This window comes from Coenobita brevimanus, chromosome 58, assembly GCF_032717465.1.
Source record: "Coenobita brevimanus isolate Jiangsu-jjx chromosome 58, ASM3271746v2, whole genome shotgun sequence".
Taxonomy (NCBI): Eukaryota; Metazoa; Arthropoda; class Malacostraca; order Decapoda; family Coenobitidae; genus Coenobita; species Coenobita brevimanus.
In genome coordinates, this window is record NC_137011.1 from 2,067,559 (window position 1) to 2,082,417 (window position 14,859).

At 41.3% G+C, this 14,859-nt stretch overlaps 1 protein-coding gene across 1 annotated transcript; it reads right to left on the reverse strand.

Annotated features, from left to right (window-relative positions):
• Window positions 1-883: 883 nt before the first annotated feature.
• LOC145402579 (uncharacterized) lies at window positions 884-13,366 on the reverse strand. Its single transcript, XM_080274577.1, has 13 exons — window positions 13,156-13,366; window positions 10,951-11,046; window positions 10,361-10,467; window positions 9,785-9,907; window positions 9,267-9,487; window positions 7,855-7,983; window positions 7,589-7,747; window positions 7,220-7,310; window positions 6,695-6,995; window positions 5,016-5,239; window positions 1,698-1,878; window positions 1,109-1,208; window positions 884-899 (listed from the first exon to the last, which is right to left on the reverse strand). The coding sequence occupies exons 1-13, from the start codon at window positions 13,364-13,366 to the stop codon at window positions 884-886; spliced, it is 1,959 nt and encodes a 652-aa protein (XP_080130703.1).
• Between the last annotated feature and the right edge of the window lie 1,493 nt (window positions 13,367-14,859).

Below are 14,859 nucleotides of genomic sequence, written 5' to 3' on the forward strand. Positions count from 1 at the left end.
TATCATTTTTTCTCCAACAAGGTAGTGAAATTAGCTACAAAAGGACGAAAATTTGGGCCAAATTAAGGTGAAAGAACTATAGTGAATGGATTAATGGAATGACTATGGTCTGCCTGAGGGGAAGGAGGGAAAAAAAGAAAAAACTCAGAAGGTTGGTACAGAAATAAGTCAGTCCACCAAGATCATCTCAAGGGTTCAACAGCGCGCGGGCGTGTGTGCGTGTGCGTGTGTGTGTGTGTGTGTGTGTGTGTGTGTGTGTGTGTGTGTGTGTGTGTGTGTGTGTGTGTGTGTGTGTGTGTGTGTGTGTGTGTGTGTGTGTGTGTTTAATCGCTAAATTATGATTCTTTCACCTTAACTTAGCCTCGATTTAGCAGCTCATTTCATGTAGCTCAGTGACAGGGAATACTACGGCTCTACATTAGTTCCACAGCACTTCTTCGTGACTAGCATCATACTCTAGCGTTAATCTCCTGGTACGGCTCAGTAATCAAGATGGACAGATGGTAATTTCAGGCGACGTTAGAGTCAAAAGGGTAGAGTTATGGAATTCACAAAGTCCAACAAGACTTACCCATAGATTAGTGAGTCCCAGTGTTGTCCTGACGACCACCTTCTTGGGAGGGGTGAGGCAGGTCGTGAAGTTTGGGTTGTACAGCTTCTGCCAGTAGTAGTAGATGCCTGACTCCACCACTCTCGATACTCTGCAGGAAAGAAGGCGTGATATACTGCATGCATAACAAGTACCAAAACAACTGAAGATAATTACTGTATCTTTTATGCTGCTTCACTGAGTTTACCTCATGCAATTCTCGTTTTATTCTGCAATTTTTTAACTCTAACAAACTCCATCTCCCAATCCTTATCAATGACAGAACTTCTAGTTTTATCTGTAGTCAGACCTGCAACAAAACATGAGCTGCCAGATTCTATAAAATCATGTCGTCTTTACAAAGTGATACTTGAAAGGTAAAATTGTTAATGACGCAAAATTAAGTACTGTAGATGTCTTGTGTAATTTTCTACAGGTAATCATGCTGTGTAGCATTTCCTCAGGTTTATCGTTGTTTTTCATTCTGACATCTCTTATGCTTTTGCTTTTCACCCTCACCTTTTATTAAATGGCGGAAGCAGTGGACTGTCCTTCACAAATATAAACGATGCCAGCAAGGGATTAATCTCCTCTTGAGCATGGTAGAAGTCACACCTGCCTGGTAAACAAAATAGGTGCATGTTATTAAGTGTGGTGGGCTTATGTTGCAACTTTCAGACCTTCAAACTGTATTTTATGGCTGTCTGCTGACCTTGTACCTATTAAAACTGAAAAATATCAAGTGGTGGGAAGGACTATAAACGCAAGATAACACTAAAATCTATCAGTAATCATGTACTTTACATTTCTAACTAAGAGATTAAGTTTCGGATTAAAGGCAACAAGCGTTGATGTATTTTGATTACAGTATATAGTAAAATTGCCGTAAAGGAACTATAGCCATCTGACATTTATTTTCCAACTGCAAAACTTTAAATATCAACCCAAAATTGTGTAGCCATACACATCAAATCTCTTCTTGCAGTGGTTTTGGAAAAATTAAAATATCCTTCTCAGATCGGTAGCCGCAATGCTTAAGATAAGGGTAATATGTTTTCCCAACGATTACTCACCAAAAAACTGAAACATTGCCTTTTGCAAAATTTACCTAATTTAGAAAAGTCCTGCGCCATCATTTCTGTTGTTCTGGTGTCCACAAGAGAAATGACGTGGGTCCCTCGCCTCACATGTGTGTCCATGTACGCGTTGTATTCAGACATAAGCACGGACTTGATGCGTCCCACTTTTTGCAGGTCACCAACTTTACCCAACATACCACTCTTAGCGTCCTGTGGGAATTGCAGATACACTACTCTCTTACTTCCTAAATGCTACTACTACTGCTACTAATTAGTCTCCTGTCCTACATGACGCACTTGATGATTTGAAACAAAATTTGTATCTTTGACACTTTACCTTCGAGAAAAATATGTCAGTGAATGTACAGTGAGGCTGGATGAGGAGGAAATGGAAAATGTGAGTGCGTTTAAGTATTTAGGTAGTGTGATGAGTAAGGATGGAAGTTTAGAGGATGAAGTGCTTGAAAAGGTGTAACTGGAAAGGAAGGTTGCTGGTTCCTTGAAAGCAGTGACAAGAAATAGGGAAGTGAGCATGGAAGTGAAAAAGCTACTACTTGGCAGCATTGTGATGCCAAGTCTAACTTATAGAAGTGAAGCTTGGACCTTGTTGGAGGGACAGAAGTCAAGAGTGAGAGCAGTGGAAATGAGTTATTTAAGAGAAGCATGTGGAGTCACATGGAGAGACAGACTGACAAATGAGGAAGTGAAGGAGCGTTGCGGTGTGGATGTGGATGTGATAGGAAGCCTTAGGAGAAACACACTGAGGTGGTTTGGACATGTGGAGAGGATGGAGAGCGAGAGACTGACGAGGAAAGTGTATGTGAGTGAGGTGGAAGGGGGAAGAGGAAGGGGGAAGTTAAGGATGAGAGGGAGGGATGGAGTGGAGAGGCATATGAGAGAGAGGTGTGTGAGCTGGGAGCAGGGCAGTGAAATGGCGGGGGACAGGGCGACATGGAGGCGATTTGTTTGTGGCCATCCCTTACAGGATTGAGGCGTCTGGTAATAGACAGACAGACAGACACTTTACCTCTTTTCTCTGGTCCCGTCCATGTACTGACTGCAGAATTTCACCTCTGATCAAGGCACAGTGATATGTTGTTACTTGGATATGATATGACTTCTTAATTTGTTACCTGGATATGATATGACTTCTTGATCTTTTTGATGCAGCACATTATGTCTGACTGGCCATGGCATCTGTGTTCTTTCTTGCTTTTGTATAATGTTTTAGTGAAAAAATTATAATAACAAAGGGTAACGTTCGACTTGATGGGTTCTCATGTCTCGGGAGTACTGTACCACTCTTCCCTCTTTTGTATTTATAAATATGATTATCGTAACTACATTATGCATTCGTTTAATGAGTGAACTCCCCCACCCTCCCACAACCAACTCCTCCACATAGCACCAGGGACGGAAGATGACTTATATTTCTGGTGGAAATATGAGTCATAAGCTCGCTTCAGATATCAGTATAGGAATTAACACAGAAGGAAAAAAGCATAACATTTAACGTCATCCTCAACGTTAGGAAGAAGTTAACTCCATCTCCCTGCCCCTTCTCTCTCCCATTCTCTCACACACATCTATCTATCTTTCTCTTTATCTATCTATATTTAACGACTGTTAGTTGCATCTCTGTGTACCATAACAAAAAAGGGAGCTGGATTACAAACGCTGAGAGCGGCTTGCTTCGAACCAGCAGCAAAGTGAGCCCTTGTTGCAGCTTGATGGCTGCACTCGCTGTTAAACAACAGCAGTCAACATTCCCATTTCCCACCACTGCTATTGCAGAGCAGGTGACCTCGAGTCACGGATGTACAGTTCTATGTCTGTGCTAGATTTAGTATGTTATTGTGTAGAGACTCCTATGCACCCCGGTACATGTCTAGTATTTATTTAAGGTGTCCCCGTCAGAGTCAAGTATATATTTCTTACACGTTTCCCTCATATCATCTCTCATACCACCAGCTTCTTTCACAGAGTAACTGGACACCCTCAGCTTCTCTAAGTCTTTACCATGTAACCTCGTATTACATTATGCTTAAGCCTTAAAAGATGAGGGGCCGCTCTGAAGATGAATAAGATGCTTTGGCAGTAGCAAGAACTAATCGTCAATAATTTTAATGTCGTATACATAACTCCTATGAACCCTAAGAAAAGAAAGGCAACCCGGAAGCAAAACAGATTCGCCTGATGATATTAAGAACACAATAGTTTAGATTTCCCACGCCCAGAAATGGTTAGTTAAGGGCGCGTCTACATGTGTCCCCGAACATGTGTTGACAATGCATCTCATGTTAGGATGGTTGTATGCAGCAGTATATAGACATATGCATGCAGACATCTTCAGTGCTGATTCCATCTTACAAGTAGCAGATGTGATGCGGTGTGTGTCTGTACGAGGCAGCTGAGACTTCATCATGATGTTACCAACATGATCTGCACTCTGCTGTTCCCAGCATGCTTGCAGTTTATTCGTTGTTATGTGGCTTACATGTTGCCAGCACTTGGAGCATACGACTGGACGCGCCGTGAGACGAACAAAAATAACTTGTAAATCTGCATTAGACCGACTTGCCCATCTTATGTCTTAAGATATATCAACAGCGTGAATATAACGCAAACGTAAGAAAGGGAAAGGTTCTGCATCGCCGGGCCTCGCCGCCTATCTGAATTTTCTAGCATTATCTGCCACGGGAAAGAGAAAGAGTACCATGTAGTATAGAAAAATTAACAAGCAAATTAATAGGAGGGAAAGAGAGGAAAACTTTAACACCCTTGACTAACACTAAATACTAATGGCAGAGACTTTTGTCTTTGGAAAAACAGTAAATAATACAGTCCTAATTAAAGCTTCAAATGTTGATTTTATAAACATTTGACAAGACCAAACTTTCCGTATATTATTAAGTAGATACTTATTCTGAAAGGTGTGATATTCAGGTTGCCTTAAAAATGAATAGGAGTTGTCTAAAGAAAAAACCAGTATGTCTCCAAGATAGATTCAATGTCCACTGTTTATAAACCTTGTAGATTAAAAAAATGCAGCATTACAGAGCAACATGACAGTATTAAGTAATTTATTTATGGCTCCATTGTAGAGATGCTGGGATAAGACAATTCATTCTCGGGCCTGTCGAAATGAGAAAAATGTAGATGGCTTGTTAAGTTGCCTGAAGACCAGTTTTCCTGCTTTTGGGGTAAACGAGCTTATACTGAATTTACACCGAGGAGGGTATTGATAAATGGTAATTTATTATACCTTCCCACGAACAACATTAAGGCTACAGCGTCAGGTAGAAATAAAATATTAAACATAAACTGAAACCAAGACAAGCACTAACCAAGAACGTACGTGCCACAGTTGAACCAGTTGGCACAATAAGAGTGACAGGGTTGTCAACGATGTCCTGCAGTGTCTGTATGGGCATTGGGATGTATCTGACGGCCAGGAGGGACATGAGGTTGCCGGTGTAGCTTTGCGATAACACCATCATTATCATCATCCACACGCCCAGCAGTACACGCTCCCACCACCACCATTTCGATACACTGCTCACGCCTAGATCTGTAATGATATTTAATCCTTGGTTTATGATCTGTGAGGCTGTGTGTGAGATTAAGAAAAGAGGGAAGAGGGTAAAAGGAACATATTGGTGGACTGCAGAGATAAAACACATATTTGAAGGGAAGAAGGCACACGAGGACTGAATGGGCAACAGAGGGGATGAAGTTGTAGAGGAGACGAAGGAGAGAGACTTGTACGAGTACTTCGAGAGGAAATAGATGAAAACATCTGTGAGAAAAAAAGTTGATGAGTCTGGATGAAGCCTGTGTGTAAACTGGAGAGAATATAGGAAACTGTTTTGGAAGGGAAAAGTAGGAGAGTGTGACAAGGGAGGCAGTGATCTGGTGAAAGATAAAATGGCAGAATGCTAGTGGAGAAAAGAGAGAAAGTGAACAGATGGGGGTAGCATTTTAACGGGTTGTTGAATGTACAGAACAAAAGTAGTGCTGGTATAAGCAGTTGAGGAGTGGCTGGGAGGATAAGAGAGGTAAGGAGGGTGGAAGGGATCACGAGGAAAGGAATATGCGAGGCACTAAAGAATGTGAAATTGGGGAAAACACCAAGAATTGATGAAGTGTGTGGCAAAATGCTGAAATATGAGGTAGAGAGAGTGACTGAACGAATCTAGAAAATGGGCAGATTAGTCCGGAAGAAAGACGTCACGGGACTGAAGTTAGGTATAACAGTTATCTTGTACAAAGGATTGGATAAAAGAGGTGTTTGGCAGTCCTGGTGGTATTGGTTTTCTGATAGTGAAGTGGATATGTTGCAGGACAGTTGTCGACAGAGTGAGGATGAGAACTGGTGGAATGGAGGAATGGTTGGAGAGGAACAAGAGGGTTTCAGGAAGGGGAAGGAGTGTGTAGACCAGATGTTCTTCCTGAAGTGTACGTAGAGAAGGAAAAGAAGTTGACTGTTGCCTTCACGGAACTGGAGAATGCGTATGACGGAGTAGACAGTCAAGGAATGTACAAGGTGCTGAGAATATATAAAGTGTATAAGAAAATGTCTGAAGTAGTAAGGAGTATGTATGACTGTGCCAGGGAGGCAGTCAGTGTGCAAAATGAACGAATCGAATTCTTTGATATGAATGTTTGACTAAAACAGAGTGTGTCATATCTGTAGTTCCTCGATGTGTCTATATTGGTGTTATAAAAATAAACACAAGGATAAGGCACCAAGTGTTGAAGTGTTCCTAGTGAGTGAGCGCAGAATGTAGTAATTGTCTGTACTGTTTGCTGATGATACTGTTCTCTTAAGAGAAGATGAATGGGAATTGCAAAGCTTGGTGAATGAGACTGGAAATGTGTGTGTATGAAACGAAATATGAGTGTTGATGCGGCAAAGAGTTATGTTTTTTAAAGGAATGAAGTCATTGAGTGCATTTAAATTGATGGAGTATGCGAAATATAGCTGAATTGCCAGTAAGTTTGAATCTATGGAACGACATTTTACCTTCCTGGAGGAGTACACGGATAGAGCAATATATGATTTTCCAAGTCTTGGTGTGGGGTAATGTCTCGTCCAGTAAGCATTTGCGTAGCACAATGAAAACAGAGATGACCACCAACAATGAGGACAAGAGAGTTATCCACACCAGGGGAGTCAGTGGCAGCAAAAATCCCCATGGGTCTACCTCAGGGCTGCCACGATGCACAATGACGCGAAGATAACAGATCATAAGAGGAACTGTGAAGTCTACCACGCGGGTTCGTGGGTGGGTGACTTGTAGGAGAGATAAGCTCATGTCCACTTCCTGTCAAACATAGGCACAGTTAAGTTTTGTGCTTTCTGAGTTCCATACGGCCAACCACTAGATAAGAAAGACCTTAAAAGGAAAAGCTCAGTGATTAAAAAAAAAACACACACACACATTGATCTTTTTTTAAACAGTGATGGAACAGGTTTGTCATTTCGAGTGTATTCTCAAATTAAAGTAATATATTCCTTATTCTAGAGTAACAGTACAGAGGCACTAACCTTCCTCTGTAACATCCCCACCATGCCGTTATAGGATCCATTTGACAGTTCAATACCCCATTCGCCGTCTGCTGGCGAGTTGATCTGGAAACTTAAGTGTATTTGGTGGCCAAATAAGAGGTTAAGGTACATACTGGAAAGACACCTTATGTTGTAAATTGAAATATCATATGATGCTGAACGCAGGAATATTAAACAAGATGAACAACCTAATACCAAAGGAAAGGAATTTTAACTCCAAAAATATTGCTCTGCATTATATAATCACAAAGCCTTTATCAGGTTAATGATATTAAGTAACTGATTACCTAAAATAGTCATCAGTGTTATATTACAAGTATTTACGTCTTTCACATTGTTGGAACTCACGTAAAATTCATTTTTTCTGCAATTGCATCAAAGATTCGTATATCTGGGTCCAGGATGATGGTCTTCTTCCCTCCGGGAGACGTTGGGTCGTCCACTGTCTTCGTCACGGTTGAGGAAAACTTCACATAAGTCACCTTCAACTGAGGTCTATTAGCAAGCCTTGAACGAGAAAGAATATGAGCAAAATTATATTTTTTGTTTTATGAAGCTGCTTCAGATAAAGCCATATGAAAACTACATAAAAGTTGAGAATGTTCCGTACTTACTTCTCAAACTTTTCAGGGAAAAATGGCAGCTGTGAAGTGGTGGTTAATCCTTGCTGGGTCGTCCATGTACCCACCTGGACTGGTCGACCCTCTTCACCAGTGTACGGCACTTCCACATACACTGAATATCTGAAAAGAAAACATTTCACTGTTATTTTCACCTTGACCCGGATTTTCAACTTTTTGCTGAATGTCATGTAGCTCAATAACAGAAAACGACTACTGCGGCTCTACAGCCATTCCATAGCACTTCTTCGAGACTAGTATCATATTCTAGTGTTGATTCTTTGTTACAACTCAGCATTCAAGATGGATAGATGGCAATTTTAGGCCAGGTCAGAGTAAAACGGGTCTAGTACATTTATTGAAAAGGGACAAAGGACCTGGTTTTCTTGTACTCTCATGATCATCGGTGAATCAAATAGCACACTATCAGACAACGAGGCTAACATATCGTATTAAGCATTTTATTCAATATTAGTTATTTATTTATTTTTAGTGTAGCATATCATGGCCACACCTTTAGCTACGTGTTCAAGCACACACGCAAAATAATCTCGCGATCTATGTTATGCTGGAAAATAAGTGAAATACACACAAATGCAGATGCATACACAGAGTTAAATATACACACAATACTGTTATAATGAACATAATTTGTGAGTCCATTAATTATTCAAGGTGTCCGAAAGGTCCTGTATCATATCGTGAAACGCTGAAAAGGCCTGACGAATATAGTCATCAGACACACAGCCAGTGTTACCAGGAGTAGAAGTATCAATAATGGTATCATAGTATCAGTAATAATACTAGTGATGGAATCAGCGGTAATGATATCAGCAGTAATAGTATCAGTAATGATATCAGCAATAGTATCAGTAATAATAATAATTATGGTATCAACAGTAATGATATCAGCAGTAACAGTATCAGCAGTAGTAGTATCATCGGTAGTAGTATCAGGAATGGTATTAGTAATAATATCAGTAAAAATATCAGTAATGGTATCAGCAATTGTATCACTAATGGTGTCAGCAGAATAGTATCAGTAGTAATGGTGTTACTGACACTGACGATGCACATGCAGCACTGAAATTTCTCTGTACAGACCAACGCCTCCAAGCAGCCCCAGAGATAACACCACCACTACTGATACCAATGGATGAGTACTGCTGACTGGATGACTAGTCAGCATTTGTGTGTTAATCATATGGTGGACACATTGGACGCTTTCTAGGATTTCAAGCCATTTCAGCATTATGTACTAGGACTTTATACTTCTCGGAGACCTTGTATTCATGAATAAAGAAAAATATTGGCAGACAGCAAAGGAAAATGAATTAATAACTTTTATATAAAAAAAATGCAATACTTAGCATGCATGATATGGGTGAGTGTGTGTTAACTCTCACCTCACTGTTGAACTAGGCGTAGGGATGATTAGCATGGAGTTTGTCATGGCGAGTGTGGTGCGGATGTGGGTGAGGCGGTGGAGTGGGAGGCGGGTGAGGACGAGAAGCCTCGTCGACCACACCAGGAGGCGGCCCTTGAAGGACCACTCGGCGAAGGCGGCGAGGAAGGCTGGGTCGTCACTCACCACCACCACCGTCACGGACCATGACACCTGCCGCAGCTGCTGGCGCCACCGGGGTGCAAATTGAAGGTATCATGATATACTGATTTGGTTCAGCTATCCTTATAAGGCTAACCCTTGTCGAGGCTGACCTGGACAGAGGTCAGCAGTTGTTTCGCCAATCTCGCTCGGTGAACACCGGTACCCATTTCTTAGGTTATGATACTCGTACTCGGGTATGATGTCCATATGTTACTTATAATCATACCAGCCGAAAAACTTACTGGCATTATTGGTATCTTGAGCTTTATATTTTTCAATGATGAGACTGAGGAAGCTACAACATCCCATACTTACCCGGCTAGCCTGGTTGACCAACTGGTAGAGCTGTGCCTGCGTCATGACAGCGTCCTGGCCGTCTGCCGCCACCTCGAACACCCCCAAACCCCACGGCGCTACAACGCCACTCACACCTGCAAACTGACAACATGGAAAAGAGAAATATCGGTCACTGCTGCATCCTCCCAGTGACCGGCAAAGAAAAGCCCATGTCAATAAGTTACTGAGAGACATTTGAAATTTGCTCTTCGCAGCACTCTTAATGCCTCTGGGACAGTTACAAGTGCCTTCAGTCAAAGCAGTGCTAAAATCACTCTAAAGGGTCGTTCATTCATCAATTTTTTTTTTCCAGTCAAGTATTTGCCTTGTGGTAAAGTGGCTTGGCTTTGATTACTATTTTTATGGCTTGCTGTCTTGTACTAGTGCAGAACTATTATGCTGGCTTTCTCAAAATAGACTTCTTATAATAATAAACATGTACTTTATGCCAAATACACTTGCTAATATCCATTGCTATAATTATACAGAATATTTTAGTTTATCTGACCTTTTCAAAGTTACATTAATCCAACTGTGTGTGGAAGCCGAACATACCTTTTCATTTTTTTGTGTAATGAACATAACGAAGGACTCGTGTTGTGGTGCAGCTTCCAGCACGGCGTTCAGTGCAGCCACACCTTCACTGGTCTCTTTCACTGCATCTAAAACAAATAGATATTATACTCTCGGAAAAAATTATCCTTGTATTAGCATGAAATTTCTTGCTTTAATTTTTTGGTTTAAAATTTTGTATATTTCTTCAGTCAGACGAGCTCAACTGAGGGACGACTGTTCGTCTTAACTGGATTCAAAACAGCCTCCACTAAGTTTGGTCAAAGTTGGATCAAAGCGATTAAGCTGACCTTACTGTATGACCTTGACCTTTGATGTGTTGTGCCAAAAATAATAGGTGATCTTCTTGGCAAGATTTTCAAACCATCCACTAAGTTTGGTCAAAGTCGGTTCAAACCTTTTTAGTTATTTTGTCTCCACAATATGATACAGAATGACACACACACACACACACACACACACACACACACACACACACACACACACACACACACACACACACACATACAGACGTACACCACAATACTTTCATGCGTGCAGATGTAATGCTAATTGCATTAGAAGGGACTAACCATGTTGCATGTGTAGTGGTAGTGGTGGTGGTGGTATTGGCTGCACAAGTGGAGAGGCGAAGGTGGTTAGAAGCAGGGTCGCCGCCACCCTCATATCTGCCAAAACAAATACCAGGTTAACCATCTAATGGTTAGGTGTTTATAGTATTTAAATCCCGCCAGGTGCTGGAGAGGGACGCCTTCACGTGGTGGCACTGATATAACTGGGTGATAGAGCTTCCAGGATATACGAACTTCCCTTAATAACTTGCCTATCGCCCGAAAGGAGGGTGGTGATCTGCAGGAGGATGGCGTTTTCGGTCTGCAGTCTACCTGGATCACGTTTCAGACGAACCTGGGGCTAGAACAACAACAATTATAAGAACAAGAATAAGAACAACTACAACAACAACAATAAAAACCAAAGCATTCGCCCAGAAATGTATATTGCCCACCATCACAAAAAAACTAGATCTGTAATCCTCTGGCAGTGGGAGGCACATCATCGCAGCTTCGCCAAAAGAGTACTAGGTACTAGGTACTAGGATTTTGCTGTTTACCTCTACCAAGTTAAATATCACATTAGCATTGAGAAGCCTGAAGTCAGGGGTATTATGTTGGTGAAGGTCATTGAGAACAACAGGCCTTTGATGAATCTCTCTTATTTACCTTTTAAATAGCCTTTCTTCTCTTCGACGATTCGATACAAAATGGTGAATAATGGTAGAGTAAAATAAAAGTTAGAGGGTATTTTTTATTGCCAAATCCTGTAGTAACTGGAGGCATGTCATCACAGTTTTGCCAAAATTGTTAACAAACAAACCACATATCCTGGGATGCTGCCCACAAAGTTTTTATACAATTTGCCCACATGATTGTGAGATATTCTGGGAACAGCCACACACACACACACACACACACACACACACACACACACACACACACACACACACACACACACACTGACGCAGGCCATTACATTATTGACTCATTAGGCGGGCGATAATAACAACAACAAAAATAACTTCTACTATTACTACTATAACTACAATTGCTACTTCCCTCCAGACGATCTAATTCAGCTGAGAGTGAGTATAGGAGCCTAAGTGTGTAACATTTTACGCCCTATCATGGTCGCGTTTTCTCTCGTATTTCATTGCAGCCTACCTCAGATGATTTTATTCAGCTAAGAGTGATTCTTAGTAATATACACTTTATAAGAACTGAAGCTCGGGAGGGCAAGAACTTATGTCTTTTAAGGAGAAATTAACATAATCGGTAACTTGTATGTCAAAATAAAGAGAGTATGAAAGAGTATCATCGTTTTGTGATAACATCGAGTCGTGAAAGCACCCTCAAATGCATAGGTCTCGAACCCATCTCACTACTGTAGGTCTAGAGGTGAGTAGTAGCCATTTAATGAAGTTTTTCCTTCTTTTCGGATCCACACACCCTGACCTATTGCTAGGAGGTGCGGATAGTGAAAATAAACTAGCAAGGACACACTCTATTGCTATGTGGGGCGGGGGTGGGGGGGGGGGAGGAACACGGAATGCTGAAAATGGTAATATTCCACACACAATTACGACATCTGAAATTTAAATATAAGAATATAATCTGTCACTGTCGACAACGGGGCAATGTTGTGCTTTCGGCTGTGCAAATATATTCCCCATATATTCACCCATTCTGTTGCAATGGCGAGATGACTGAATCAGAAACTGTATACCTCCAAACCATTGAGATTCTAGGACGAGTCCAGAGAGCCCTCCGCAAGATCAAATGTGCAGAGGTCCTGTAGGACTGCAAAACAATTGTGAAAGAACTGTAGGAGCACGTGTCTCTTCAATACATAAAAAAATGGTTGATGCCGCTGTTATGTTATTAAAATACCTAATTCATATTAATATATTGTCCAGTAGAAGGGATCGAATTTCATTCCTGACTCCAGAAAAACACTGTACATTAGAGGCAGTGGATAGGGCTGCTTTGGTAGTGTGTTGCACAGAGTGTCTCTTGTTTGTTGTGCATAGTTAGTGTGTGTGTCCTGGGCATTATGCTTTATATGTTGTCTAACATACGTCTGGAAGGCGGTATGGCGGATGTTTTGATTATAATTTTCTTCTCTGATTTTGCATTCATCCTGGCAGGTTTCCATATTCCGTGTGCATTCTTCTACGGCAGGCTTCCATTTTCCTTTATGTTTTTCGGTCGGCTTTAACCAACCTTGCTGGGCTTCACATTTTTCCACCACTGAGCTTCCTGACCGATTTTCCTTTGATTTTGACATACATTTCTTGGTATCTAAGACGCCTTCCATCTTCCACAGTCTGACCCACCTCTGCACGGTGGTGGCGCTGGCACCTGTTCGCCTTGCTATGGACCTGAGAGACATTCCCTCCAGCCACAAGTACACGAACTTCATTCGCTCATCCATCTCGGTTTTTCTATATGATCTGCGATGTTCCATAGCATCCTGTACGGAATACAGTGAACCTGAGAGTGTTGATCAACATGAAATTAGGTTTGACAGAGAGCAGTTTTACGACCACACACTTAATTCGAACAAATCCTGCAGAGGAAGTGGTACGGAAGGGATAATATGCATGTTCACGCTTCTGTATCGGGCGGGGAGGTTTGGCATGTCTCTGGTCTGTCGCCTGCCTTATGTCTGTTCGTCTTTTTTGAAACTGCTAAACGGCTCGACTGATTTAAAAGACATTTGGCATTCTGATCAATCTGAAAGATCCGATTGCTATTCAAGAGATGCCTTGGCCGTCCTTGTCACAACTTCGGTCCACCGCCATCCTGTTACAACTCCCTTCCTTAGTATGAAAAAATCTTCTTTGTTATTCCAGTCCTAGTTATAAGTACGCTATAAATGGAATAGGAAGGATCTAGAAATGGGAATACGAAAACATAAAAACTGAAGGATTATAAAGACAGTACCTTGTGAAAGGAGTCAAATATTTAATGTCTCATATACGTCTTCGAATTTCTGGGTTACACCTTACGTGCAAACCATTCTCGAATTTGTATGCTTATTTTAGAACGCGTCCACACGTTTGCTCAAACAGATGTTGGCAACATGTAAGCAACACAATAACGAACTCGCTGCAAACATGCTGTGAACAGCAGCGTCCAGATTATGTTGGCAACATCATGATGAAGTCTCAGCTGCCTCGTATGGACACACTTATCCCATCACCTCTGCTGCCAGAGTTCGAAGCTGCACTGAAACATGTTTGCATACATCTGTCCAAATACTGCTGCAAACCTGTTCCTGAACATGTTGTCATATGTATTGCCAACATATGTTTGAGTACACGTGTGGACGCGCACTTAGGTGCGCTTCTCAAACACTTTTGAGGTAGAACCATTCCGATTGTTAACAAATAAAGAAAAGTGTGTGGCCCTTTTTATATGTATCAGTATATATATATTTTTGCTTTCCCAACTTTCATCCCTAGCATTCTCGCACGTTCATCTACCATAAAAACTTTCCTGCAGATGACATTAAACTTAACTAAAACTTAATAGCGCAAGTATGGTTAAAGGGATGAGGGTTGTGTGGTGGGCTAGGATTTTAATTGACCTCTAAACTGTGCCAAACTAGGGTCCGTATTCTCGTTGGATAAGGGAGCTCCCTAAAATCTTTTCCTAGGCTACGTAATTTGTTTATTAAACGTTAGTATCCACCTCCATGTTATATAAATCATTCTAATATCTCCATACTGTGGATAGATAACACGTAAAAGCATATTAACCAGCCATATCCAAAAATAAATCGCTAAGGATTTGGTGCTAGAGAGCTTCTTTAACTGACTAGAATACAAGCCTTAATTTCAGATACCAGAAACCTAGAATCAGGGTCAAGTAGCTGCCAAGATCCACTCAGATTTACCGGATTCATTTGGTGGTGTGGAAGGT

Bases quoted from the DNA above. Each gene is read 5' to 3' on its own strand.
- LOC145402579 (XM_080274577.1), bottom strand. From the start codon at position 13,366: ATGGATGAGCGAATGAAGTTCGTGTACTTGTGGCTGGAGGGAATGTCT. The intron at 9,908-10,360 runs GTATGTTCGGCT...CCATGTTGTCAG, and splicing joins TTACACAAAAAAATGAAAAG to TTTGCAGGTGTGAGTGGCGT. The intron at 7,984-9,266 runs GTGAGAGTTAAC...TTTTCTTTTCAG, and splicing joins ACGCCTAGTTCAACAGTGAG to ATATTCAGTGTATGTGGAAG.